Source organism: Nyctereutes procyonoides, unplaced genomic scaffold, assembly GCF_905146905.1.
Source record: "Nyctereutes procyonoides isolate TBG_1078 unplaced genomic scaffold, NYPRO_anot_genome, whole genome shotgun sequence".
In the NCBI taxonomy this organism is placed as follows: Eukaryota; Metazoa; Chordata; class Mammalia; order Carnivora; family Canidae; genus Nyctereutes; species Nyctereutes procyonoides.
This window is the reverse complement of record NW_026575126.1, coordinates 49,881,646-49,909,336: the sequence shown is the minus strand read 5'-3', so window position 1 is coordinate 49,909,336 and position 27,691 is coordinate 49,881,646. Positions and strand designations below refer to the sequence as shown.

Sequence of the window (27,691 nt, the reverse complement as noted above, 5' to 3'; positions counted from 1 at the left end):
GCCCTGATGCCAGGCTATATCACCGAGCACCCCCGGCACCCCCGGGAGAGGTGGAAAGAGAATGGGGTGCCCGGTCTGAGTTCAGACCCACAGGCTGAGCACCTGTGTACGTGAGGCTGCATGGCTGAATCGGGAAAATGACCCCACAGCAGCGCGAAGCTGGCGGCTGGCGTTTTCATGGCCAAATTAAGTGCTGACGTGGCCGAAGGAAAAAAGAAAAGGAAAAAAAAAAAAAAAAAGAAAGAAAGAAACTGGCAGCATTCTGCTCTGTATCCACTGCTTTGGATCTGCTGGCAGCGGCGGAGGAAGGGAAGGGGGAAAAACCATCTGCGGTCAACAGGGTTTAAGGACACTCCCTGTGCACCTGGAGCGGAAGGAGAGAGACCTCGTCCCAGCTGAATGCACACGTGTCACTCGGGAAAGCACACGGGGTCGTTTTCACCTGACTGAGGCCGGTCTGCGAGATGCGGCGGCGATCATGAGGCTGCACCCTCACCCAGCAGGTCACCTTGGCTTGACAACCAGAAGGTGACGACTCAGCAGCCTCAGCAGGAGGGACGCAGGCTAGACTTAAAGGCAGAACTTTCCAACCTCGAGAGCATGGATATGCAGAAACTCCTTCCCAGTCAGGAATGAACAGCTGAAGGAGTTTCTCGCCTCTCGTCGGCAAAAGGCAAACGCCTTTCTTCTAAAACCACTAGCGTTCACAGCAGCACAACTTACACCAGACAAAACACGAGGACACCCTGGACCGTCGTCAACTGATGAATGAACAAACAAAATACGGCGTGCTATTGCCCAGCAGAACGACACGAAGCACGGACACCTGCTACCGCACGGGTGAGCCATGAAAACATCACACGAAGTGAGAGAAGCCGGGCACAGGGGACCACACAGATTCCATTTGTGCGAAATGTTCAGAACAGATGGTTCAAGAGGCAGAAAGACGGCGTGCGTGCCTAGGACCTGGGCAGCCGGGAGAAAATGTGCGGTGATTGCTAACAGCAAGGAGGTCTTCTGCAGGGGCGACGAGAACGTTCTGAAGGCCCTTCTACGGATGGCTGCTCAACCCGGAACATTCCAAATCACCAGACTGTACACCTTGAGTGAGTGAACCGTACATTGCATGAATTCTATCTCAATAAAGCACTTACCATAAACCACTAGGAACCCCCTGCAGCAAACCTGAACGGAGGGATGAATGAGCCCCCACCCTGGGCAGACCACGAAGGAGGCCTGAAGCTCAGAGGCCAGACAGGATGGCCCAGGCCTGCCAGCAGCAGCTGCGTGTCCTTGGACAAGCGGCTCCCCCTTATCCGACATTCAGCGGCTTCCCGCTACATAGAGACCAACCCCCCCACCCCACGAAGGCCCATCTCCCACCGCTGTTCCTTGCCCGCCGTGGTCTGGCCACACTGGCCTCCTTTTCGTTCCTTCAACAAACTGACTTCACGCCAGGCCAGAGGCCTGTGCACTTGCTGTTCCCTCTGTCAGAACACCGTTCCCTGCATCAGAACACTGTTCCCCAGATCTTCTCCTTGCTGGCTCCTTTCCATGTCACCGTCACCTCCTCGGAAAGGGCATCTCTGACCACTCCCTGGGTTGCCGGGTGCCACCTCCATCACTCCCCAGCTCATCATCCTGCATCTTTCTTCTTTCATAGCACTTAATGCTCTATGAAATCATTTATTTCTTGATTTGTTTCTGTCCTTCTCTCTCACCAGATTCTAAGCTCCGTGAGGGCAGGGCTTTGTCTAGATGTTGTCCAATTCTGTCTCCCCGAAACTGTCATGGGCTGAATTGTACCCCCATGCCAAATCCATACACTGTAGGCCTAAGTCCCCAGTGCCTCAGAAAGCGACTCTATTTGGAGACAGTTTACGCGCAGATGTAATTGCTTAGGATGAGGTCATGAGGGCAGGCCCTAATCCCACATAACTGGTGTCATTATAAAAAGGGAAAATTCAGAGACAGACACACACAAGGGAACACTGTGTGAAGATGAAGGCAGATATTGGGGTGATGCTTCTATAGGCCAGCGAAGGCCAAACTGCCGGCAGACCAGCAGAAGCCAGGCGAGGGGCGTGGAACAGACCCGCAGCAAGAACCAATCCTGCCCACACCCTGGTGTTGGGCTTCCAGCCTCCAGAACTATGAGGGATCAACATTTCTGTTGTGGGAGCCACCCAGGCTGTGGCACTTGGTCACAGCAGCCCTAGGGAAGTAACACAAGCCTTTAACACATAGTAGATGCTCAATAAAATCTGCTGAATGACTATAGTGATGAACAGTGAATAGCTCTTAGGGAGCAGCCCCATTCACAGAGACAGGAACCTGGCTGTCCCTGGCAGACAAAGGGACAAGCTTCCCTGAGCCTCAGCTTCCTCACCAGGGCACTGGGAATAACAATTCTACTCCTTCGGGATCCCTGGGTGGCGCAGCGGTTTGGCGCCTGCCTTTGGCCCAGGGCGCGATCCTGGAGACCCGGGATCGAATCCCACGTCAGGCTCCCGGTGCATGGAGCCTGCTTCTCCCTCTGCCTGTGTCTCTGCCTCTCTCTCTCTCTCTCTGTCTCTCTCTGTGACTATCATAAATAAATAAATAAATTTAAAAAACAAAACAAAACAAAAAAAAAACAATTCTACTCCTTCATGAGTCGTCGTTAGGAGTCAATGTGACCACTCCTGCAGAGAACAGGAGCCCTGGTAAGCCTGCAGCAAACACTAGCTGTGTCTTAGCGGCACATCACGGACACTTCCAGGACAACTGCAGCCGGGCAAAGGGCCCAACTGGTCTGGGGATGAGGTACACAGGGAACATGCTCCCGAGGCTTGGCTAGTCTGTAATTAGCTCTTGGAGGCGGGGGGTGGGGGGCTGGGGGGGGGTCAGGGCAGGACAGGTGACCTCTCAGCAACAGCTGAAAGCTAAGTAGCAAACGTGTCAGATGACCACTTCCGTCGCTGTGGGGTCAGAGTTCCAAGAAGAAAGGGGAGCAAAGGAGCCTTTGAGACTCCAGTCTAACTGATGGAAACACAGGGCAGCCTGGAGGTTGCAAACCAATCCTGTGAATTTTAAGCCAACTGAGAAGCAAGGAAAGATTCTTAGAAGTCTCCCCGCAGCCACAGAAGCCTTCCGGTGAGGACAGGGCGAGGCCGCAGCTCTGAGCCCCAGCCGGCAAGAACATGCCGCGTACGGTAGCTGGGAAGCGGGCAGGTCTGCAATGACCTGGCAGGTGCCAAGTGCACGGGGGGTAAATGATGGGCACTCTTCCCAGGGAAGGAATGACAGCAGTTGTCCTGTATCAAACACTCTGTGCCAGGCACCATCAAGGCTCTGTGGAATTCGGCACATTAAATCTCCACCAAAAGCCAGAAAGTTGTTATTATGTTGCTTGATCAGCGAGGAGACTGGGGCTCAGAAGGGTTTGGAGGACCCTGGTAAGAGGAGCGGTGGAACTTGAACCCACGTCTCGCCAACTGCCAGCCTGCACCCCCAGCCACTGCGTGTCCCCCATGACCCTAGCATCTGTTCTGGATTATGCCACGTATGTCACCACTTCCCACCGCCTCTTGAGAGGCAGGAGGACTATAATTATCACTGTCCCTGTTCCTGCCACGAGAACCCTGAAGCTCAGCAGGCCCAAAGCCACCTCGCAGCGAAGTATGAGGATCTGGGCCCAGGTCTGCCCCCCACCCCACCCCGGCCTAAAGCGCTGGGACCCCCTCTCAAGTCAGTCCTGTGAGCCTTAGGACAATCCTTCCACGGGGTTTGCGAAGGGGCTGGCCCAGCACTGATGAGCCATGCTGGAGGGGAGCAGGGAGGACCTCCGGGAGGCAGTGGGGAACGGGGAGGCAGACAAGGCACCCCGGGGACCCTACCGTCATCCTGCTCGGCCTGCTCCTGATCGCCGCTGGCGTACGTGCGAAGGAACTCGGCAAAGGCTCCATCCCGGGCCAGCAGCTCCTGGTAGGAGCCCATCTCTGAGATCTTGCCACCGGTCATGACGATGATGACGTCCACCTGGGGCAGGTAGCTGATGCTGTGCGTGACCAGGAGCCGCGTCTGTGGGCAGAGTGGGGACCAGCGGGTCAGCGCCCGGGTGACACAGGAAATGCCCTGACACCTAGCCAGCCGAGCGCAAGTCTGAGTGCCTGGGATGCCCCGATCTGTGGGTGCCTTCATTCCACACCTGCTGCCAGGAACTGGGGGGCACTGGGGAGAGAAACAGGACCCTGCCCCACACTCCACGGTCGGGGACAAAGGACCAACAGAAGTACAACACGGTGCATGCTGGATGTCACATGACCAAAGGCTCTGTCCAACATTTCTGTCATTTTGGTCCCAAGGGGACAGGTGGAGGGTAGGGGGCTGCGACTTTAACAAGGGTAATGGGGAAGCTGATTTGCGAACAACAATCTGAAGGATGAGGGGTAGGCGGTGTGGATGACTCAAAGAATGAACCAGATACAAAACAATTTGCATGCAATGGCTTAATTCTTTAAAGTAACTCTCCCCCCTCCCACCCCCAAAAAACCACTATGAAATTCATACGTGTACATATATTTTATCCGATTAAGTCAGGGTTGGGAAGGACATTCATCACACTGCCTGAGTTGGCAAACTTTTTCTTAAAGGGCCAAACGGTAAATATTTTCAGTTTTCTGGATCCTCTGGTCGTTATGGCAACTACTGGCTACACTGCTGCAGTGGGAAGGTGGCCATACGCAAGACAGAAGAAGATTAAAAAAAAAAAAAGCTTTATTTATGCATAGACACTGGCATTTAAATTCAATGCAATTCTCATTTCCGTAGGCCTCAAAGTACTATTTTTCTTTGGATTTTTTTCCCAGTCACTTAAAAATGCAGATCTTTTTTAGCTCAAGGGTGATACAAAAACAAGCATCAAGCCAGACTGCTGGCCCCTTGCTCCCGAGACAAGAACTAGGGTGCATGCTGGGGATTTCCCCCAAAGATACAGATGCAGTGAAACGCCGGGGCACCTGCACCCCAATGTTTCTAGCAGCCATGTCCACAATAGCCAAACTGTGGAAGGAGCCTCGGTGTCCATAGAAAGATGAATGGATAAAGAAGATGTGGTTTATGTATACAATGGAATATTACTCAGCCATTAGAAAGGACAAATACCCACCATTTGCTTCGACGTGGATGGAACTGGAGGGTATTATGCTGAGTGAAGTAAGTCAATCGGAGAAGGATAAACATTATACGTTCTCATTCATTTGGGGAATATAGATAATAGTGAAAGGGAATAAAGGGGAAAGGAGAGAAAATAAGTGGGAAATATCAGAGAGGGAGACAGAACATGAGAGACTCCTAATTCTGGGAAATGAACTAGGGGTGGTGGAAGGGGAGGTGGGCGGGGGGGTGGGGGGTAACTGGGTGATGGGCACTGAGGGGGCCATTTGATGGGATGAGCACTGGGTGTTATACTATATGTTGGCAAACTGAGCTCCAATTAAAAAAAAAAAAAGAAAAAAAAAGAACTAGGGTGCAGAAGGGAGGGCCACAAGCAGGGTGAGTGGCCGGCAGAGGGAGAAGCAGGCTCCCCGCTGAGCAAGGAGCCTGATTGGGGCTTGAGCCCAGGACCCTGGGATCATGACCTGAGCCGAAGGCAGACGCTTTACCGGCTGAGCCACCCAGGTGCCACTAGTAACCAAAATTTCTTAAAAAAAAAAAAAATTTTTTTTGTTGTGTATGGGAATGCTTATAATAAGTTAAATAGCATGATGCCTACTACATACATACATATATATATGTATACACGTATATAATATGAATAACCCTATTAAACAACTTTGTTAAGACTTGAAAAAAATTGAAAAATCTCTGAGATGAGACTATGCATAATTGCTTGTGATTTTCTTTTTCGTGTTTTTCTGAATCTCCTATATTTTCCCCATGGGCATGTGTGTTACTTCTTTGGAGGAGGAGGAGGAGGAGGAGAAGAAGAAAGAAGAAGAAGAAAGAAGAAGAAGAAAAGAAGAAGAAAGAAGAAGAAAGAAGAAGGAAGAAGGAAGAAGGAAGAAAGAAGAAAGAAGAAAGAAGAAGAAGAAAAAGAACCAGTGCTCCCTCCCAGCCACCATGTATCCCAGAAAAATAATAATCATCATATAGAGGAGAGGACCCATTTCCTGTCATTACGGTCTGTGGCAGCTTCCCTGCTCCCAAGGCTAGGCCCACGGCCACCTCGGCTGCCTATTCAGAGGGGCTGGGATTTCCCTCTGCGAAGCCACCTCTATAATTAAGTCAGAGAGAGGGGCCTCCGTTGGCCAAGTAGAGAGAGCACTGCAAATCAGTGTCAAGGGCTTCCCCCTGTAAAGACAAGAGCAAGAAGGCTGTCCTGGGAAGGTATCCAAGGGAAGCGTTAGAAATATGCTCTAGGGACGCCTGGGTGGCTCAGCGGTTGAGCATCTGCCTTTGGCTCAGGGCGTGATCTGGGATCGAGTCCCCCATCGGGATGCCCGCAGGGAATCTGCTTCTCCCTCTGCCTCTGCCTCTGCCTCTCTCTGTGTCTCATGAATAAATAAAATCTTAAAAAAAAAAAAAGTGTTCTAAAGTCCAATTTAAAAAAAAAAAAATCCTGGTAAGTGGGAAGTGAAGGATTCCCAAAGGGGACACATTCTGACTTAACCAAAGAGCAGGACAGCCAGACACCCGAGCCCTGCCTGTTAGGTACCTTATTCTTCAGCATCCCCTTGGGGCCAATCACATTTTCAAATATGTGTTTTCCCACGTGAGCATCCACTGCTGACAGGGGATCATCGAAGAGGTAGATGTCAGAGTCACAGTACACGGCCCGCGCCAGGCTCACTCGCTGCTTCTGGCCCCCAGACAGGTTCACGCCCTGGGAAGAGACACAGCAGAAGGGTGGGTTTCCTGGGGCCTTGACACATGCAGACGGGTAGGAGCAGGCCCAGGCTGGATGCCGCAGGCCCAGGCTGGCCACCCTGCGTGGCTATCCCGCCTCCTCTCGTGTGAGCAGGAAGCCAAGGCATGAGATCGTATCTGCGTGAATTGGGTTCAAGGCCCACCGTGGAGTCTTGGACACTCGACCCTAAAATAAGCAAAAGAGAAAACTGGAGCCCCCTGTGAGCTGCTGAGCAGACACCTGGCACAGAGCAGATATTGGGCAAAGGCTAGCTGGTGGCAGCAAATGATGGGGGGCTTCAAGGAAGGCAGCAGCACGCGCAGTGATGATCCTACTGCGGCTGCTGCTGTTACAGGTGGTAACAGCTAACACGTTTGCGAGGCTGCTCTGCTCTCTCCATCGCTGTGAAAGCACACAGAGCAGAGGCAGGCTGTACCCTGGGGGTGCCGAAACCCAGCCCCTCTCACCGGCAGGAAGGGCATGCATTTCTAACTCCCACGGGGATGCTCCACAGAACACACAGCAGCACTGCCAGCCCTCCCTCCAGGAACAGATGACCGCCTGTCATCTCTGTATGTGGCCGGGGATGGACCGCCCACAGAGTGGACGGCCCACTGGTTAAGTGCCCAGTCTCTCCTGAGGGAGGCCTGCCCTCCCCAGGCACCGAGCTGGGGTCCTGGCAGCCACATTCTTTTGAATGGGCCCCCTGGCCAAGGGGCAGACACCAGACCCAAGCATATTCTCTCATTTTAGAGTCTGGTCCTGGGACCTACACAGGGACAGTTAGAGGAGACTCTGCAAGCGGTAGAAACAGACACTGTGTTAAAACAAGAGCTAGCCCAGGCTCCTCTGCTAACTGAAAACCCAAAGAGCCCTGCTAATAGTTGTTTTTCTTTCCAAGGGGCTGTAGACATCCCTCAGATAAAAGAAATCGCTCACCAACGAAAGAAGCTGGTGAAGCCACTGGCTTATAACTAAAGAGAGGCAGGAAAAGCTCCTTGGTGCTGCTGTGGAACATTTGTACTCCCCACGCATACACCAGATAAGCACCAGGGGTGTTGCAACAGGCAGGCCGAGCAAAGGAAAAAGCACATGCAAAGGCCCTGAGGTGGGAAAAAGCTAGGGCAAGTCACTCAGCCCCTCTATGCCTCTTCCTCCTTAACCATGAAATAGAAATGACAGTAAAGTCCATCTCATGGCCTTGCTGTAGGACAGAATGCATGTAAAATGCTTATGACACTGCCTGGCACACAGTAAATGCTCAGTAACTGTTAGCTACTCTAGTGTTATTTTTACTACTATCCTTACTTTGAAAGGGACTGTGGACCTCTGACTCCAGGGGTACCCTGCCCCCTGTATAGCACCCTCTGTCATATGATTACTGCCACGTGACTGTAAAGGTAGGGTGCACTTGCTGCTCCCTTATCTTTCTGTTCAATCAAATGAAAATGACAATATGCTTTAAGGGTCATCACGTGGTTTTGTTTTTCGTTTTTTTTGGGGGGGGGTTCTCTTGGGCTTCCGCTGCCACCATGAGAGCTCTCCCCCCTCTTCAGGGAAGAGCTACTGCCCCTTCAGCCTAAGCCCCAACAAGATGGGGTCTGGGGCAGACCTCAGCCAACCCCACAGGCTGGACCTGAGCACAGTGGGCTTGCCATGTGGAGTGGAGCTGGCTAGCTGAGCCCAGTGTGGGTCAGCCCCCTACAATCAACTCACACACACACTAATGGGAGAAGATTTTCTGGCTCACCAGTAATAGGAGCCATGCTGAAGCCGTACTGACCTTCTCACCAATCTCTGTCCGGTCCCCGCTGGGCAGGATTTCCAGATCTGGGAGGAGGGCACAGGCTTCAATCACAGCCTTATAATACCGTTCCTGTAGCTGGCGTCCGAAAAGGATGTTTTCTCGGAGAGAATCATTCTGAATCCAGGCCTGCTGGGGGACGTAGGCCACTGAGCCCTAGAAGGCAGCAAGACAGACAGACAAGCCTTGGTGATCAAGATAGCAGCCAGCCCACCCACCCACCTGGAGAGCCCTACTTCCCAAGATACTTTCATCACACCCACTGTTCGAGCAAGGGGAAACTGAGTCATGGCAGACTCAGATGCCAGAGCTAGGATCAGACCTCATGCTGGGTCAGTCACAGACTCTAATATCAGGAATTCAGGAGTGGAAATTGGCACAGATGATAGTTCTGTGCTTAATAAGTATTCACTGAATGCTTCCAACAGCCACTAAAACTCCTCCATCTCAAGAAAAAGACGACCCTGGGGTGCCTGGGTGGCTCATAGGCTCAGGTCAGGATCTCAGGGTCCTGGGATCGAGCCCCATGTTGGGCTCCCTGCTCAACAGGAAGTCTGCTTCTCCCTCTCCCTCTAGCCCTCCTCCCTTACTCATGCACTCTTTCTCTCTCCCCCCCAAAAAAAATCTTAAAAAAAAAGTAAGAAATCCCTGACAAAATAAAAAAATAATTTGATTATAGTTATGGTAAATACTAAGAGAGAAAAATATATGCATCCTTCAAGACGTCTTTTAAAACGGGAGACCTAGGGCAGCCCAGGTGGCTCAGGGCTTTAGCGCCGCATTCAGCCCAGGGCCTGATCCTGGAGACCCAGGATCGAGTCCCATGTCGGGCTTCCCGCATGGAGCCTGCTTCTCCCTCTGCCTGTGTCTCTGCCTTTCTCAATCTCTCTCTCTCTCTCGGTGTCTCTCATGAATGAATGAATGTGTATATATATATATATATTCATTATATATATATATATTCATTATATATATATATTCGTTATATATATATTCATTATATATATATATATTCATTATATATATATATTCATTATATATGTGTATATATATATATTCATTATATATGTGTATACATATATATATAAAAGGAGACCTAGCTTGGGTCATCACAGAAGGATTTCTCAGGTAAATTTCCTTGATGAAATTTAAGCAAGGACTTCAGTTTCAAAAATTGTCCGTTTCCAAAGTACATTGTTCATTTCCACGTGATAAAGTGCCAAGAATGTCATTAGAATAAGGGCTAGGGGTGAGGGTATCTGTTTCACATATTTTAGTAAGAAAGTTTTAAGTAATGATCAACAGGTGAGGATAAGCGGGTGTGACAAACAGGGGGTGGAAGAGCATAGCTGGTCAGAGGGAACGGCACGGGCAAAGGTCCAGAGATGAGAAGAACCTAGAACATCCAAGGAACAGGAAGGCAAGTACCACTGGAACGTGGTGTGAGGGGGAAGACAGGTAGGAACATTCAGGGGAGTGGGGGGCCAGCTCACACCAGGCCAGGGGTCCTGATGGGGACTGTGGGCTTTTCTGGAAGAGCCAGTAAAGATTTTTTTTTTTTTTAAAGATTTTATTTATTTACTCATGAGAGACACAGAGAGAAGGCAGAGGCAGAGGGAGAAGCAGGCTCCTCACAGGGAGCCCGATGTGGGATTCGATCCCAGGACTCCAGGATCACACCCTGAGCTGAAGGCAGATGCTCAACCACTGAACCACTCAGGCATCCCAGTAAAGATTCTTACATAAGGGAATTCTAGGGGGATGAGGCTGGCAGTGGGATCCAGCTGTCCCAAATTTAACCTTCATTCTCAGATAAATATTTACTAAGCTAAACTACTGACTCTAATGCCCTCACTTCAAAAGAGACTAAAACATCACAAAGTCCCACCAGAGGGCCCACAGGTAATTCAGACAAAAAAAAAATATTCGGAGAAAATTAATATTTCTAGCATGCGCCTTTGCACGGTAAAATAACCAGTTAGAAATCTGTCAACCCATCGAACCAAATACTCGGGTGCAACCTCAACTTCTAGATCTATTATTTTTTATTTAAAGGCTTTTTTTATACTTTTATTTTAAAATGGCAGTTCTCGACCAGGGGCAATTCTGCTCCCTAGGGGACATCTGACAACATCCAGACAACTCTAGGTTGTCCCAACTGGAGGCAGCTACCAGCATCTAGTGGGTGGAGGTCAGGAACGCTGCTGAACACTCTAGAGAAGCACAGCACAGCCCCCACAGAAGAAAATCATCCAGCCCGAAAGGTCAATAGAGCTGCAGTGGTGGGAACCCCATCAATGAAACAGAACACAATGCAGATGGTTTAGAGTCTTCTCCATCAACCTAGGTCACAGTGGTCATTAATCTTATTTTAGTAAACATGCACTTGAGAGCAGTGATAGGACATTTAAAATAACAGCTAAATGTCATTAGTTTAGATCCAACGATTATAACGTGTACTTCTCTACTAATGCATACCAGGCTAAAGGGCCTCATATAAACGAAGGATTTCGCTCTGAAATAAAAACAACTACATAAACCAGCATTCCCAAGAGGAGACTTTCAGAGACATTATGCCAACAGTTGTTGAACAAATAATAAAGAGTATGGGCAAATATGTCTGGGACACAGTGGGTGACCCAAAGTTAAATGGGTCTTCTTCACCTCGCGGGACTTCTCAGAGCCTTTACTTTATTAATGTTTACTTTAAGTCACCGAGAGGGAGGGAAGTGGAGTTTGCAGCATCTCCCAAGTTCGTGGGAGCCCAGAACTTTCTACCCTCCAAACGACTGCAAGAGGAGTTTGCTGTAGACCACGCTCCAGGAAATGCCGGTGTCAATAAAACTTTGAGGGAAGACTCTTACACCAGGCAAGGTCCTTCATGGGGCATAAGCTAAATGCACAAAGGGGTTCTTGACTTCCAATGAGACTAATCTGGTCAGTGAAGCAGCCTTTTAAACTCTCTCCTGAGAAGTATTCCAACTTAGTTCAAAGTACTCTGTATATTTAAAAACCAATAAAAACTGTGAGTCCTTCTTTTAGTCCCATATTAAGAATCCCAGGAATGCTTGGGATTTAAAAAGTTTTCTTCAAGAGGATTCTCTAAAAAGAAACAAAAAAACAAAACAAAGATACAAATAAACACTTTTACATTTGCGCTTTGCTACATTTATAAAAAGTGATACAGAGAGATGCATGTACAGAAAGAACAAGCCAGAAAGACTCATATGCCACTAAGACCATGAGATGCACAGGGGGCCAGAGACCAGGAGAGGGTGAGCGAGTGAGGGAGAGGACCAGGGAGCACCCATGTGTTTACTCGGTATTTATGGAGCACCTACTACTTGCTGGGCGCTATTCTCGGGGCTGGAATATGACAAGAAATTAGTGAGGCCAACTCTTGCCTTCTAGCAGGGCACGGGGAAGAGCAGAGAACGAGAGAGGAGGAGGGAGTCCTGGCTGCTCTTGCTTCTATCGAGGGGCTGTCGGGAAACAAAACCCAGCATTGCACTTGACCTGCCCCTCAGGCCGGCAGCCCCTCACCTGCCCAGTCCCCGTCCTACCTTGATAGCCACATGCCCTTCCACCTTGTCCATCTCCGCCAGGAGTGCCGAGAGCAGAGACGACTTTCCGCAGCCCACCTGGCCCACCACGGCCACCAAGGAACCTTCCGGAATGGAGAAGGTGATGCTGAAATGACACAGGTGCTCCGCGTCAGCCGCGCCCTCGCCCGAACAGGTGGCGGCCCACCGCGGCCGGATGCACCCCGAGTGGACAGAGGCGGGAGGCAGGTTTCCTTGCTCGGGCTCTGCTTTCCCACGGATGCTATTATGGCTTCAACATTTCAGTGGAAATACTGTTAGACGTTTGCTGTCACTGGCTTGGTCAATGCTGTGAATCTGTGGCACGGCCACACGCATCATGCTTTTGCTCTGGTGCGGAGGGGGGGACGGATGGCGGGGCCACCACAGAACACGAAGCCCAGTGAGGCAGCTCCTGGGACCGTCCAGGCGGGAATGGAGTATTTTTACGGGCTGAGGAGAGAAAAAGTGCGGATTGGGAAAGGTTTGGGGAGTTCAAGGGTGGGAGTGGGGTGGGTGACTGGAGCAAGAAGACAACAGAGATGAAGAGATGAGAGAAAAGCTAAAATTGAAGCAGGCAGGACTTAAGTTAGACATGAGAACTTCCCAAGCATGCAGGAGTTTTCAAGGGAGGTGTCAACAAAGATTCTTTTCTCTAGAGCGTTCGCCGCCCCCGCTCCCACGCAGGCCTGTTTCCTGAGTTAATACACAGCAACAATGTGGCCATCTGGTGAGGGGGCAACCATTAAGGGGTTTGGGGGATAAACTTAGCCCTGTGTTTTGGGGACTCCTATGGGGAAGCCTGACAGAGCCAGGGGCAAGGCCTCCCCAGGTCAGAAAGCAGTAGAGAGGCACCTGACAAGTGGCCCGGGGAACTGGGGCAATTCCCTGGACGCTGTGTGCTGTGGGAAAATGAGGGCTGGGTGGGAAGAGAGGGGGACTCAGGCAGCCGAGGACCCTGGACAGGATGGAGAAGAGGCATGTGTCCTGGGAGCCAATCCCTGCTGACAAGCATTCCCTTCAGCAGATCCCTGCCTGCCTGCCACCCTCCGCAGCATCACGGCCTCAGACCCAGCCCCGCCAATCCGGGTGCACTGTCTCTCCCAGCATGTGACTGGCTCAGGGAGGCGCACATGACCCAATGTGGACCAGTGAGACGTGGGGGGGGGCGGGGGTGTCTCCAGCCCTGGTAACAGGTACACTCCCAGCCAATGGGGACCATTTGCCATCATGAAGGGAGAGGCAGCTTGAGAAGGAAGCAGCATGGAGGGAAACTGAAGAGAGACAAGATGGAGAGAACCCTGATGACACCGAGCCCCTGGATCACACTGTACCTGAGAGTGGTTCTCACTCATGCAACCCAAAAATCTCCGTTTGTTGCCTATGCCTATCTGTGCAAGGCTTCTGTCATTTACAATCCAAAGGAACCCTCTGTGCCAGCACACTCGCACCTGCTCCTTCCTGCAGCCTAAGGGAAGACGACTGGACCTACTTCCCAGATGGGTTAACTGAGGCTCAGAAAGGCAAAGTGGCCTCTTCAGTGTCACAGAGTGTGGCTAGAATTCAAACCCATGTTTGGCCAGAGCCTTGTGGCTCTCTCGACATCCCGGCTTACCCGCTTAGCGTTGGAGGGTCGCTCCGGGCCCACGTGAACGTGGCATTCTTCACAGTGATGCTGTTTGCACCCCCGCCTGGAAAGCACCAGCAACAACATGTCAGGCAGAGATGGAAGTCCTGAGACTGATTGTGAGCAGGAGGCTCTCCCTTTTTTATTTTTTCCCTAATCTTTGTTTAGCTCAAGGCCAGATGTGAGACACTTGCACTAGGCATTATCTGGTTACATCAGCCTCGGTTTCTAAAGAACCCCAACCAGACCCACAAAACAGAGGAAACCACAACAGGGCTCTGCCCCGAATGACAGGAGGTTGCACCATCCAGATGCCCATCTGGCAGTGGTCGGGGGTGGGGGGGGGCCGGGGTTTCCTCAAGGCTCTGTGGCTCCCTCACCCCATCTTGGGAGGATCAAGCAGCTGTGGGCGGCCCAGCAGGAGGCAAGGCCAGTGGGGAAGCAGCAGCTCTCTCCATCAGCCTGGCCCCCCGGCCCTAGCCCTCACCACACCCTAGGCCCTTCCTTTATGTTCAAGCAGGGTCCCGGGCGAAGTACCCAGATTGCAGGGCTGCCTCCTAACACCTCTCCCCGGATCCCTCTTCCCAGGCTCACACCACAGGAGGTCAGTCTTTCTGAAACACCATTCACAGACTGAAAAGTCAGGAGGTGGGGTATCACGGGGAGGATCAGGGCGGATCCGGGTGGGCAGGGTCCTAGGACAAAGCCAGCATTCTATCCACAACAGCCCTGGATTCTCAGATCCGGCCCCTCTGTCCGCATCTACTTCCCCCCTTCCTGTCCTTTGACCTCATGTCCCCCTTACTTGAAACAATAATTTCTAACTCTTCTTTATGAGTCTCCTTAAAACCACCTAGAGATAAGATGGACGGGCTTTTAAGCTATCAGAGAAAGAAAAGACATCCCCCCACACCCCACACACACATCAAAGAAACAAAAACCCCCCAGCAAGAGGAAGTTACTGGTTAACCTAACCTCACCCTCCCTCCACCCATGCCCTGCACCCTGCCCCCTTGCAACACAGAACGAGGAAGAAATTGGAAGGTGCTATTTAAGTAATTTAATAAAAGCCTCTTGAACCAGACAAGCTAGAAAACACCATACATGGCTGGGAGCTGCCAAGGTGGCCTCATCAGGCAGCCATGGAGTGTAGATAAACATCTCAAAAAGTCAACCTGTCTAAGAAGGGGGTGCTGAGGCCTGGACCGCACCAGGAAGCCTGGGGGTGGTTTCCAATAGGACCCCCGCAGGGAGCTGGGAGCTACTTTAGGAATCTGAAACCTCCCTGGGCTGCCCCAAACTTTGGCCTCATGTTACACAGAGAAATGTGACCCAGGAGGAGATGGCACTGTACCATCTACAGGGTAGCGGGGGAGACCAGGTCCTTGGGATGGCAGAAACTCATGACCAAGGCCAGGGATACCGGGAAGAGGATTCCAGCATTCCATAAATAGGGGTCCTCAATGGGGGCAACTTTGTGGCCCCCTCCCAAGGGACATCATGTCTGGAGACAGTTCTGGTTTGTCAAAACTGGGGTGGGTGCCACCGGCATCTAGTGGGTAGAGGCCATGCATGCTGCTCAGCATCCTGTAGTTCAAGGGACGGTCCCCAGAGCAAAGAACACTCAGGCCTCGAACGTCGGCAGCACTGAGGCTAAGGAACCAGCCCTAAAGGGTTGAGTTGCAAATGTCCCAGATCCCTTCTCTCTCTCCCTAGGGGAGTAACGGCCACCACGTGTGCAGACTAGGCGCTGCGCTAAGTGTCCTGCACACCACCGAGGATATCTGAAAGTCTACTAGGGGTGGGCATTGCTCAGACCTTTCAACAAACGCATACGTTTGTTGCAGGGGAATGGTTTGTTCCCCTGACCTGTATTTACTGGGCTCTGGAGCCCAACTCTATGGGTCCAGTCCCTGTGCCACCGCTGCCTAGCTGGACGGGCTTGGGCAAGTTACTTAACTTCTCTGGGCCTCACTGTGCTTCTCGGTGAAGTACAACAGCTAATAATGACATGGACCGCATACCGCTGTGGTGCTGGGTACACAGTAGGCGCTCAGCAAATCTCCCTATGGCAACACTGTAGAGTGGCTCAGAGCAGATTCCACTGACTGGCTGTGGGTCTGAATCCTGCGTCTACTTCTTATTAGCTGTGCAGTCTCGGGCCAGTGACTTAAGCCAGTTTCCTCATCTGTAAAATGGGGGTTTCCATGTTTCCAATGCGCACGATGGAAGTGACAGTCAAGTGAAAAGTAGTCACTGGGGATCCCTGGGTGGCGCAGCGGTTTGGCGCCTGCCTTTGGCCCAGGGCGCGATCCTGGAGACCCGGGATCGAATCCTACATCGGGCTCCCGGTGCATGGAGCCTGCTTCTCCCTCTGCCTGTGTCTCTGCCTCTCTCTCTCTCTCTCTGTGACTATCATAAATAAATAAAAATTTAAAAAAAAAAAAAAGAAAAGAAAAGTAGTCACAGTCGGTAATGCATTAATATTTATGATTAAGTGCTTGGACATACAGCTGGGAATAAGATCCCCACTCAGGGCAGCTGCCTAGGAAATGATAAGTTACTGAGTCACAAAAGACAGAAGCCTACCAGTACAAATCCACCACGTAACACTCTGACACATAAAAATAATAATAACAATAAAATTAAAAAAATATAACACTCTGACACACAAAGCCATTTTTGTTCCCATTACTGAGATGGGGAAACAGGCTCGGGGCAGTCAAGTGACCTGCCCAAGTACACAGAGGCGATCAGACTGATGTCCTTGCTGCGCCTGCCTGCCCACTGGCCCAGAACAGTGGAGATCGGAGCCCCAGAGCCTGCTCCGTGCGGGAGGCCTCACCCTCTGGCGGTCTCATAACCAGAAAACACCAAGAAAATAGAAGTTGAAGTTTGCCAGCCTGGGATATGCAAGATAAGGCCCACCGCCCACCCGGCTCTGCAGAGCTCCTGCTCCCTGGGCCTCGCAGGCAGGCTGAGGGTGCAGCCACCCCCAAGGGGAGCCTCGATGCCACAGGGCGAGCACAAGGGTGGCACAGGGGAACTCAACACACACACACCGTCTTTGACAGGCCTTCGCTCAATGCTGTCAGGCTCTAGCTCCTCGTGAGACAGGAAGATCCGGAGGCGTTTGAGGGAGACACTTGCCTGCAGAGAAAGCAATTGCAGGCTGCAGTTAGTTTTCAAAGTATTTTTGCAAAACGAACAGTTCAAGGCTAACTTCTTGTGGTTTCCCCTGGGTGTTGAGAGGCCACATCCTCCCTCCTCTCTGGAGGCTTGGTGTTTCCCACAAGAGTGTGCCTCAGTATGAAACACAGAACAGGTTTTGGTTTCTTGTGTATTTTCCTTTCAGAGCCCACAATGGGCATTAAAAAAAAAGAGGGCAGGGGGGATTAAGAAAGAATGACAAGAGGCAGTGGCCCTGTGTAGGGGGACAAACTTGCCACCAAGTGGCAGGGGGAGAAGCAGGAGCTGGAGAGCTGCTGCTGAGTGATGACGATCAGCAATACTGCGGTCCATGCTTTGAGGTGGCTAACGGACAGTATCTCCACAGCCCCTGTCCGAAAAAGGAAATGCTATCATGTGACATGATAGAGGTGTGAGTTAACTCCCCAGCGGTCATCTGGCAGCCACACACCGAGGTGTGAGATCAACACATTGTAATGCCTTAAATGTACACAACAGGGGATCCCTGGGTGGCTCAGAGGTTCAGCGCCTGCCTTTGGCCCAGGGCGTAATCCTGGAGACCTGGGATCGAGTCCCGCATCAGGCTCCCTGCATGGAGCCTGCTTCTCCCTCTGCCTGTGTCTCTGCCTCTATGTCTATCATGAATAAAAAAAAATCTTTAAAAAAAATGTACACAACATTATATATCAATCCTATCCCATAAAAGTAAATGGAAGGGAAAAAAAACCCACAAAACAACGGAAGAAGAAATGCACGCTGAAGCGTCTAGGGGTGAAATGTCAAGAGGTCTCAGGTCGGCTTTAAAATTCCTCAGGGGTGCCTGGCTAGCTCTATAGGTGGAGCCTGTGACTCTTGATCTCGGGGTGATGAGCTGGAGCCCCACGATGGGTATGGAGATCACTTAAAAATTAAAAAAAAAATCTTAACACAAAAAAACAGAAAGAAAAGAAAAAGAAAGAAAAAAACAGAGAAAAAAAGAGAAGGAAAAATTTCTTTGGCAAAGAAAAGAAGGAAGGAAGTGGGGGAGGGGTAGGGAAGACAGAAAAAGGATTAGATGAGCCAAGTGTGGCAAAATGTCGAATCTGGGTGAATGCTACAGAGTTCGTTATTATACTTACTGTTCTGTTCTCTCCCTACTTCTGTGGACATTTGAATTTTCTCACAATAAAAGGGGGTTTCATTTGCTTATTAATTTTTTTAATAAAAGCATACAACCCAAGTTGTACAACCAAATCTTAAGGTGGATCTGTCTGCATGGCTGAAAATTGGGTTTTCAGCATGAACATGTTCAATGCTGGGGAGAAAAATACAAAAAAATTACCACTAGTTGCAAAGGGTAGGAACTTTCACAGAGAGTGAAAGTGTGACCGAGCAGACAGTTTCCTCTCTTTAGAGAATCACTGCCATGGACTTTAGGGATTTGGGGCCAGTGGGGGTGCTGGGGGCGGCGTTTAGGCTGGGGTTTTCCCCAACAGTGGGCGGAGGCCTATCACTGGTGTGAGCCTCATCAGGCCAACCTCACACAGTGGGACAGGTAATGCAGAGGGAGCCGCATGGAGGGGGATTTGTATGTGCTTTTACCGCATTTCCCCAGATCACCCCTCCCTGAGGTCCCTCCAGCTTCGCCTGTACCTGCACGATGCTGCTGATGACCATGGGGAGAATATTCAGAGGGAACCGGAGGATGTTGAACAAGGCCAAGGACACGAAAGCTTTCTGGGCGTCGAGGATGTTGTTCTTGTCGACAGTAACGTAGACAGCAAATGTAGACAAGGCCACCTGCAAACAGAGCGTATGGCAATGACTTGTGTCCCTGCGTCAGAGACACGACCGTACCAACAGCACTCCCTACCTTGGCCAGGTGGTGTGTTCAAGCCCGCCCCACAATAGGCCACCAGGAGGGCAGTAAAAAAAGCTGAAGCAGTGTCTAGCACACAGCAGGCACTCTCTAAACACTCCCAAGGATGAACTAGATCAGTGAGTGACCAGGAGCTGAAAATCCTGGCCTCCGCACCAACCTTCTCCAAAGCAGGTTGGACAGACATTCTGGGGACCCCATAACAACGCCTGGCGCCTCCTGGCCTTTGCTCCTGCAGTTTCTCTGCCTGAAATGACCTTCCCATCCAGATGGTGGCCTGGTTCCTCCCTCTGACCCGTTGGAAAGGTTGCCCTATCCCTTCACCCAAAACGACCCGCTCCTGCTCCGCATCCTTTTATCCTGGCTTATGTGTCTTCATAGCAACTTCCATGACCTTTTACCGCAGTGCCATATGTATTTATCGTCTGCCCCTACACTACAGTGTAAACTTTACAGAGGCCGAGGACTTGGGTTTTGTCCACAGCGGTCTCCACAGGGCAGGTCTCCTACAATCTTCAGGGCACCCAGAAACACCCTGGGCAAGTTGCCTCCTCTCCCCGTGCCTCCTGTCTCATCCGTGAAATGACCGTGGAGATGGAAAGTTAATGGCACTGTTTAAAATTTCTCCCAGCTCACAGAATGTAGGATTTTGTACTCCCAGGAAAGGAACATTGAAGGGGGGCATGGGGGAAAAGCAAGCAAAACTAAGAGGCAAAGGTACTCTCTTCCTCACAGAGTCAGACGTCCATTAGAGCCTCGTGATTTACTACCCAGGCTCCCAGCCAACGGGAATTCGGCCTTGGATGTTTGAGACAGCAGGACAAAGGGAGGACACTCAGTCATCCGGGGGCGGGCTGCTCAGTTTGGGAGGGAGGCAGGAGACCAACAGGTAGGTTTCCAGGCCTTTCCCTCCTTTACTGTTGGGGACAGACAGGTGCCAGGTGCTGCCAGGCGGGGCGAAGAGCAAGCGTCCTACGAGATCACTGAGTACACGTTATCAGAAGCAATGTAGACAACCCTGGATCCTGACAGATGGACACAAGTCCCCACCCCCACAGGAGCCACAGGATCCCAGAGACAGTAGAGACTTTCACTGCGGGAAATAAACTGCCCAGGCCCCTGCCCTTCTGAGCTCAGAGCAGAATGCCTGGAAGTCAGGATGCTGGCCTGTGGGCCCTGCCTCTGGTTTGTGGCGTGGTCCAGTGCATTTTCAGGGTCAGAGTCACCTCATTTCCTTATTACATACTGGCAGGTAACATAGGTGAAAAATTAAAAACCAATAGCTCTGCCCCGTATCGGCTGTAGGACCCTGTGCATGTCACCTCCCCTCTCGGAGCAAGCCTCCGCTTTCCTATCTACAAAATGCGAATCATGATACACCTTCACAGGGCTGCTGGCAGCAAGAAATGAGGCACTTCTGCAAAGTGCTTATTTTTATCAGCACACTGCCCCGGGGCACAGCAAAATGCAATATATGGCAGCTGTTTTTATGTCTGGTTACGGGCCCCAGTCCAGACTCGTTGGTCCGTTCTTCCAAAGAACCTATTAACCGGGTCCCAAGAGCTAGGCGCTGCGAAGTAGAGAGCTGGTTCCTGTTCTGGCTCTGACATTAACTAGCAGGATGACGCACCAGCCTCTCTCATCTAAAGCAACTCTAACTCAGAACGCCCCAAATACATCCACACAAAGGAACAGTGTTCGGCCATAAAAAGGAATATGCACTGACACCTGCTACCACAAGGATGGCCCATTATAACGTGATGCTCAGTGAAAGAGAAGCCAGGATAGACACACACACACACAAAAAAACCCGTATTATGTGATTTCATTGGTTTACATCCAGAATAGGCAAATCTATGGGTCCAGAAAGAAATGAGTGTGTGCCTGGGTCAGAGGAACAGGGAATGACTGTCAATGACTGTAGGGTTTCCTTTTGGGTTGATAGCGAATGTTCTGGAATTAGATAGGGCTGCTGATGGTTGCACAACCTGGTGAATATATTAAACACCTCAGGGTTGTCCACTTTAGATGGTTAAATTATAACTCAGTAAAAATACTAAGGACCAAAAAAACCATCTGTCTAGTCAGTCCATTTTACTTAGTACAGAAACCAAAGTCTGGATTCTGGATCCAGGGCAATACCTTCCCTGTAACTTGCCTGACCTCCTCCCCTACCATCCTCCCAGCCCCCGCCCTGCCCCGCCCCACTCCTTCTGTTCCAGCCCCTCTGGCCTCCACGGTTATTCCTTCTATGGAGCGGGCACTGTCCTGCCACAGGGTCCTTGCACATGCTCCTCCCACTCTCTGGTGGAAGCCCTCACCTCCACTGGGCCTTTACTCAAGTGTCGACTCCTGAGTGAGGCCTTCAACCATCCTATTTAAAACTGCAAGCCCTCCCTATCACTCTGGCCCCAATCTTTTTTTTTTTTTCCATAGCACTTACGACAGCTTAGTATGCTATATGGGGTATTTATCACGTCTACTGTTTATCATCAGTCTCTCCCAATCAGAATGAACGACCACTCCATGAGAGCAGTGATTTCTCTCTATACTAGCCACTGGAGCATAGCCCAGATACTCCATGTTTGTAGATGGACAGATGGATGGGTGGGCAGGTGAACAGACGGGTGGGCAGGAGAACATTCACTCAGAGGGGTCTCCTCAAGAGTAGGGAAAACCAGGCCTCAGGCATTTCACCACCACAACACACCAGCCCCCTTAGCGCAATCATTGGGGGGTGGAGGAGGCTGGCTGGCAGCACAGGGCACTTGTAGATAGGAAACAACATAATGTGGCCCCTGAGTCCACAGCCCTGGCTTCTCCAGGAAGTGGAGGTCATTCTTCATCAACTATTAACTGAGCACCTACTGTGTACAGCAGGTTTGGCATTCCTGAGACCCACAGTCTAGGAGAAACGGGTACTGAGTGAGTTCTGTTTAGCAGGGGGTATATTTGGAAGTGTGTGGAGGCAAGTGGGGTCAGTGAAAAGACTGGAGCAGTAAGTGAGTTGGGGAGGGTGTGTTGCCACCACCTCCTGAAGGTTGAGTCAAGGATGTGAAAAGTTTTTTGCAAACAATTAAGAACAAGTGTCCCGCAGCAAGAGCTAATAGTCCCTCCACAGTGAGAAATGTGGAAAACAAATCAACCATCTACTCTAGCCCAACCCCTAAAACACCTGGTGTCTCTTTGTGTGGACATCTGTTCATTTAGTCTGCCCAACATCCATTCCCGTTTCTAGTAACAATCCCCAATTTTCTTCTGGAGGACAGAATCTTTCCAAATTTGAGTCTATGAGGTTTGGCCAATTGCTCATGGTCTACCCCCAAGCTTCCACAGAAGCCCCACACCCTCGTCAATCCAAGCATCCCACCTCCTTGGCCCCAGTGCTTCTGGGATAAGCATGAGGCCAACAGCATGTGCCACAGTGAGACCCAATCCCACAGCTTTGCAGAGAGTAATGGGAAAAATGGGTCAATGGGCCCTCTCCCCCACGGGGGCTACTAAGATGACAGGATGAACTGTAATTATGTGGTGAGCAGCTCTCTGACAAAAGAAAACAGAGAATGCAGAGCTGAGTGATGGAGAAGGGGTCATTCCCTTTGGACCACCTAGATCTAGCCATGCCTGAAGTCCCAGTCATGCTCAAAACCAGCAATTTCCTACACTTTCCAGTTTTGTGACACAAAAGGCCCATTTTTTCCCACTCTAGTTAATTTGAGTGAGGTTTCTGCCAACTTCACGACAGTTCCTAACACAGTTTATTTAAATCTTTTACTCATTCAGTTAGTTATTCTACATTGTATTTACCGAATGTGCACCACGTGCCAAGTCCCCTGTTCTGGGAATACAAGCAAAAACTACAACAACAAAGGTTAAGGTCCACGGATGATCTGATCAGCAGAGAAGTACACAATGGATAATTACCAAATGGAATGATAATTATCCTAACGAAGGGAGATAAGGGTAAGAAGGGGGGAAGCTTGCAAACCTTCCAAGACTCAAAATGCTAAATATTGACCGCTGCCTGGGGGACACTATTTTTGGAAAGTGCATTAAGTGTACATGATAGATGCCAGGCTCTGTATTTCAGAAAAACAATCCCATTAATCCCACCCAAATGGCATCCTTGCTCTTGTCTGACCTCTCCAGGCCTCTGTCTTCCATCACACCTACCGGTGGGTAAACACCTCATCATCCTTGAAGCGCAGGAATTTGCCAGTGGAAAGAACATGCAAACACCTTTCAAGGGAACCAAAGGCTACATATTTTATCCTAATGTAGTCAGAGGCTATGGTGTCTCAGCCAGGGCCAAGGTCCCCAACTGACACCCAGGCTCATCTGTTTCATGCCAAACAGCTTAACCAACTCTATCTCTGGAAGCTCATTGCCCCTGCCCTTCCCCACAACCTCCCCCCCCCCCGCCACACACACACAGAGTGGCAAATTCAAGGTCAAGAAAAGCCAGCCCCCCCCCCCTTTCAGCATCTCTTGCCATGGCTTCCTAATGAAGATGAGGACAGGAGATGTTAAGTGAAGAGCCAGCACATTTGAGTGATGAGCTAGAAACTGGACATTTGGTTAGAGGACCCATGTGCAGAGCCAGGCCTTATGGGAAAAGGTTCCCAAGTGTCACACAACACACATATTAAACCCTGTCAACTTTCTCCCTCTGGCTGCAGAGCTCTTCCTATTAAAAAAAAAAAATGCAATTCAGGGGTGCCCTGGTGATTTGAGTCAGATAAGCATCTTCTTTCAGCTCAGGTCATGATCCCAAGGTCCTGGGATCAAGGCTCACATGGGGCTCCCTGCTCAGTGGGGAGCCTGCTTCTCCTTCTCCCTCTGCTGCTCCCCCTGCTTGTGCTCTTTCACTCTGTCAAATATATAAAATCTTTAAAATGATTAATAAATAAAAATTTTAAAATGCATTCAAGGGGTGCCTGGGTGGCTCAGTTAAGTATCTGCCTTCAGCTTAGGTCATGATTTCAGGGTCCTGGGATGCAGCCCTGTGGCAGGCTCCCAGCTCACTGGGGAGTTGGTTTCTCCCTCTGCCCCTCCCCCTCCCCCTGCTCCAGCTCTCTCTCTAATGAATAAAACCTTTAAAAAAATGTAAAATTTAAAAAATAAAAATGCAATTCAAAACACTTTGGATTTCTGCATGACTTGCCATCATTTGTGTGAAAGTAAATAAAAGAAATACAAAAGTTTAGTTACATTTATTACATATATACAGTCACTGTTTATGCTGCTGTATGTGCAGGCTTTCTCTGGAAATACTCAGAAGAAACTGGTACAGGGAGAGAAGCTAGGTAGGTGATGGGGGGTCTGGGGAGCAAGAAAGACCTGTGGTTCTCACTCAACTGGAGGGACACCTGACAGTGTGTGGAGACACTTCTGATTGTCACGACTGGGGAGGTGGGGGAAGAGGGGTCACTTGGCCTCTGTTGGGCAGAGTCCCAAGATGCTGCTGAGCACCCTACAACGCTCAGGACAGCCCCCAACAAAGAAACAAAGAATTATTGGGTCCCAAATGTCAACAGTGCCAAAGTTGAGAAACCTTGTCCTAGATCCTTTGGAACAGCTTTAACTAGTTTTATCATGGGAATACATTATTATTTTTATTTATTTTATTTTATTTATTTAATCATGAGAGACAGAGAGAGAGAGAGAGAGAGAGAGAGAGAGAGAGGCAGAAACACAGGCAGAGGGAGAAGCAGGCTCCATGCAAGGAGCCTGACGTGGGACTCGATCCTGGGCCTCCAGGGTCACGCCCTTGGCTGAAGGCGGCACTAAACCGCTGAACCACCGGGGCTGCCCACATTTTTAAAATAAAATGTATCACATATACAAAGGAGAATATTTCACAGTTATAAATGCATTAAGACTATTTAACAGTTTAAAAGAAAACAATCAAATATAACTATTAATTCCCATATATAACTACCAACCGGTCTTCTAATACATTTTACTTCTGAAAATCAAAGAAAGCCATCAGACACCTGGGCAAAGTTAGGGAGACCAGAATGTTCTCAAAGAATGAGCTAGCAGAACCTTCCAGCCCGGAATGCTGGCGCATGTGAGCCGGAAAGGATCTAAGGGAACTCAGAGTCCTAGAACAGCTGAAAGATGTCACCCTGTGTGCCAACTCCAGTCAGCTGACAGTGGTCACCTGGGTGTGGCTTCAACAGAACTCAGTGGGAGAGAGCCCCGCGATGGTTTGTGGATGACTGGTATGGACATGGGAGTGAGGGGCAGGCAGGGGTCCATATGTGACACCCCTAGGGCCCCACCCCTTCATGTTCCATACATGAAAACCCAGATGCAGGGAGGTGGACTAAGAGCTCCGGGGCACACGGTGGGCTGGCAGCCAAGTTGAGCAGGCACCCCCACTCTAAGCCAGGCGTCCACACCTACTTATGTTTGGCCCATGGGCTTAGAAGAATTTTACATAATCAGATATATTTTTTTGAAATATGAAAATAAGCTTTTTGGTGATGTGTTTTTTAATATATATATTTTTATTGAATAAAATTATTGAATAAAATAATTGAAAAAGTTATTCAAAATATTCAATAAAATTATTGAATAAAATAATTGAAAAAATTATTTTAAAATTGAATATTTTAATATATATTTTATAATATACTATATTTAAAATATGAATATTTTAATATATTTTAATATTTTTTTATCGAAGTTCAATTTGCCAACATATTAGTGTAACACCCAGTGCTCATCTCATCAAGCATTCCCCTCAGTGCCCATCACCCAGTCACCCCATCCCCCTGCCCACCTCCCCTTCCACTACCCCTTGTTCGTTTCCCAGAATTAGGAGTCTCTCATGAGAAAAATTAGAGAGGGTGACAAAACATGAGAAAAATAAGCATTTCTTATGACTCAGGAAGCTTTTATGAAATTCAAGTTTCGGTATCTATAAAAGAAATTTTTACGAGAATGCAAGCTCACCCACTCACACGGGTGTTATGTACACTCTCCTACACTAGCAGGAGAGAAGAGCTGCAACAGAGACTGTACGGCTCAGAACGTCTGAAATGTTCACTAGTTGGTCTTTCATAGAAAAAGTCTGCTCACTTCCGCTTTTTGCCGGTGTTTCTCAAACTTTAACCTGCATACCAACCACCTGGGCGGGCAGGTGGGTGATAAAATTCAGGTCCTATTTTAGCTGATCTATGGTGCAGCCTGAGTCTCCATTTCTGAAAGTCAGGTGTCGCTGATGCTACGGGTCCACAGGCCATACTCCAAGCAGTAAGGATCTACTCCACTGGTTCTCAAACTGTGTACCCTTTGCCGAACCACTAGCAATCCGGAGAAACTGGGAAATCTATTAGAAATACAACCACTCAGGTCCTACCCAGACCTACTGGTTCTTCTTTCAACCTGCCTCCCACGTGATTCCAACGTGTGTTAAAGCGTGAGCATCAGCTGCTTTCCACTGTACTGACCCATGTGCAGGTTCATACTCTGGGAGACATGAGCCTAAGGTCAAACCCAGTGTCAGAAGGAGCATACTTTGACAAACACTGAAAATGCACGAGTTTCCTTAAACATTCCACCTGTGACCCAGCTGAGATGAAAGGGGCAATACTATTATGGAAGAGTTTCATATGCGTGAAAATGTGTGATTTTAATTCAGAGAAACTTCCCATAAGAATATATATCTGCCAACATAACTAAGAGACAATAATTATTATTAGCACAGTGTTAAAATAATAATGGTACAGCTAAGAATACAAAGACAGAAAAAACCACACCGGGGGGAGGGGGGCATGATCCTTAACCATCCTTAACAGCCAACTGTACCTAAGGGGTTTACAGAATCCATCTTTATATGGTCTCCTATTTGGGGGCAGCTTTAGAAACTAACTTGCGGGCACCTGGGTGACTCAGTTAAATGTCCGACTCTTGATTTCAGCTCAGGTCATGGTCTCAGGGTCATGAGATCGAGCCCTGTGTCAGGCTCCACACTTGGCAAGGAGTCTGAGTTTCTCACTCTCCTTCTCCCTCTGCCCCTCCCTCCCACATGCACGCACGTGCATGCTCTCTCTCTAAAATAAATAAATCTTAAATTTAAAAAAAGAAAGACAAGAAGAAAAAACACTAACTTATACTGTTATCTTTAAACTTTCAAAGTTGGCCATCCAGGGATAGACTCATTAAAGGATCCACAACACGCATACTGGAACATTCAGTGCAGCATGGATCATAATAGCAAAGACCAGGGGACTACCCTGCAAAGTCAGCAACGGGAGATGGGTTACTTTAACTATGGCACATCCGTGCACTGGGCAAGCATGCTTCATGACAACAGATGAAGCAGATCTGAACGCATGAAGGGAGAGGTCATCTGTCAAGTACAAAAAGGGTACAGAAAGAACACTATGCATGCATGACTCTATCCAAATACATTAAAAATATTTTTAAAAATTTTTATGGGCTAAATTCATAATTTTTTTTCTGAAAAGATAAAACGATCACCTTGGAGGAAAGGGACAGACGGAAGGGGAAGACAATATATTTTTCATTTTATGACTTTGTTTGGTTTCATTTATTTTTTTTTTACATTGAATGATAAATATTTGCTGAACACCTACTGTGTGCTGTTTTAGGCTGAGGGTACAGCTGTGAACAGAGAAGACAAAATCCCTGCCTTCCTGGAGCCAACCTTCTAGTGGAAAGAGAGAGAGAGATGGTAAATAAGTAAATTTTAGAGAGTGCTTGGCGCTGG

General features: G+C 49.4%; 1 protein-coding gene across 3 annotated transcripts in view; it reads right to left on the bottom strand.

Moving 5' to 3' along the window:
* Nucleotides 1-27,691, bottom strand: part of ABCC1 (ATP binding cassette subfamily C member 1) — a 135,619-nt gene that overhangs the window by 29,994 nt on the left and 77,934 nt on the right. For all 3 annotated transcript variants that reach the window (XR_008666370.1, XM_055339515.1, XM_055339516.1), the window contains 7 exons: nucleotides 18,723-18,869; nucleotides 16,964-17,051; nucleotides 13,890-13,965; nucleotides 12,257-12,383; nucleotides 8,673-8,849; nucleotides 6,698-6,865; nucleotides 3,879-4,062 (listed from right to left, as the gene is read on the bottom strand). Coding sequence is in view for 2 of the 3 variants with exons in the window: in XM_055339515.1 (XP_055195490.1) it covers nucleotides 3,879-4,062; nucleotides 6,698-6,865; nucleotides 8,673-8,849; nucleotides 12,257-12,383; nucleotides 13,890-13,965; nucleotides 16,964-17,051; nucleotides 18,723-18,869 (967 nt within the window). In the remaining variant the exon portion in view is untranslated. The remainder of the gene's footprint in view (nucleotides 1-3,878; nucleotides 4,063-6,697; nucleotides 6,866-8,672; nucleotides 8,850-12,256; nucleotides 12,384-13,889; nucleotides 13,966-16,963; nucleotides 17,052-18,722; nucleotides 18,870-27,691) is intronic.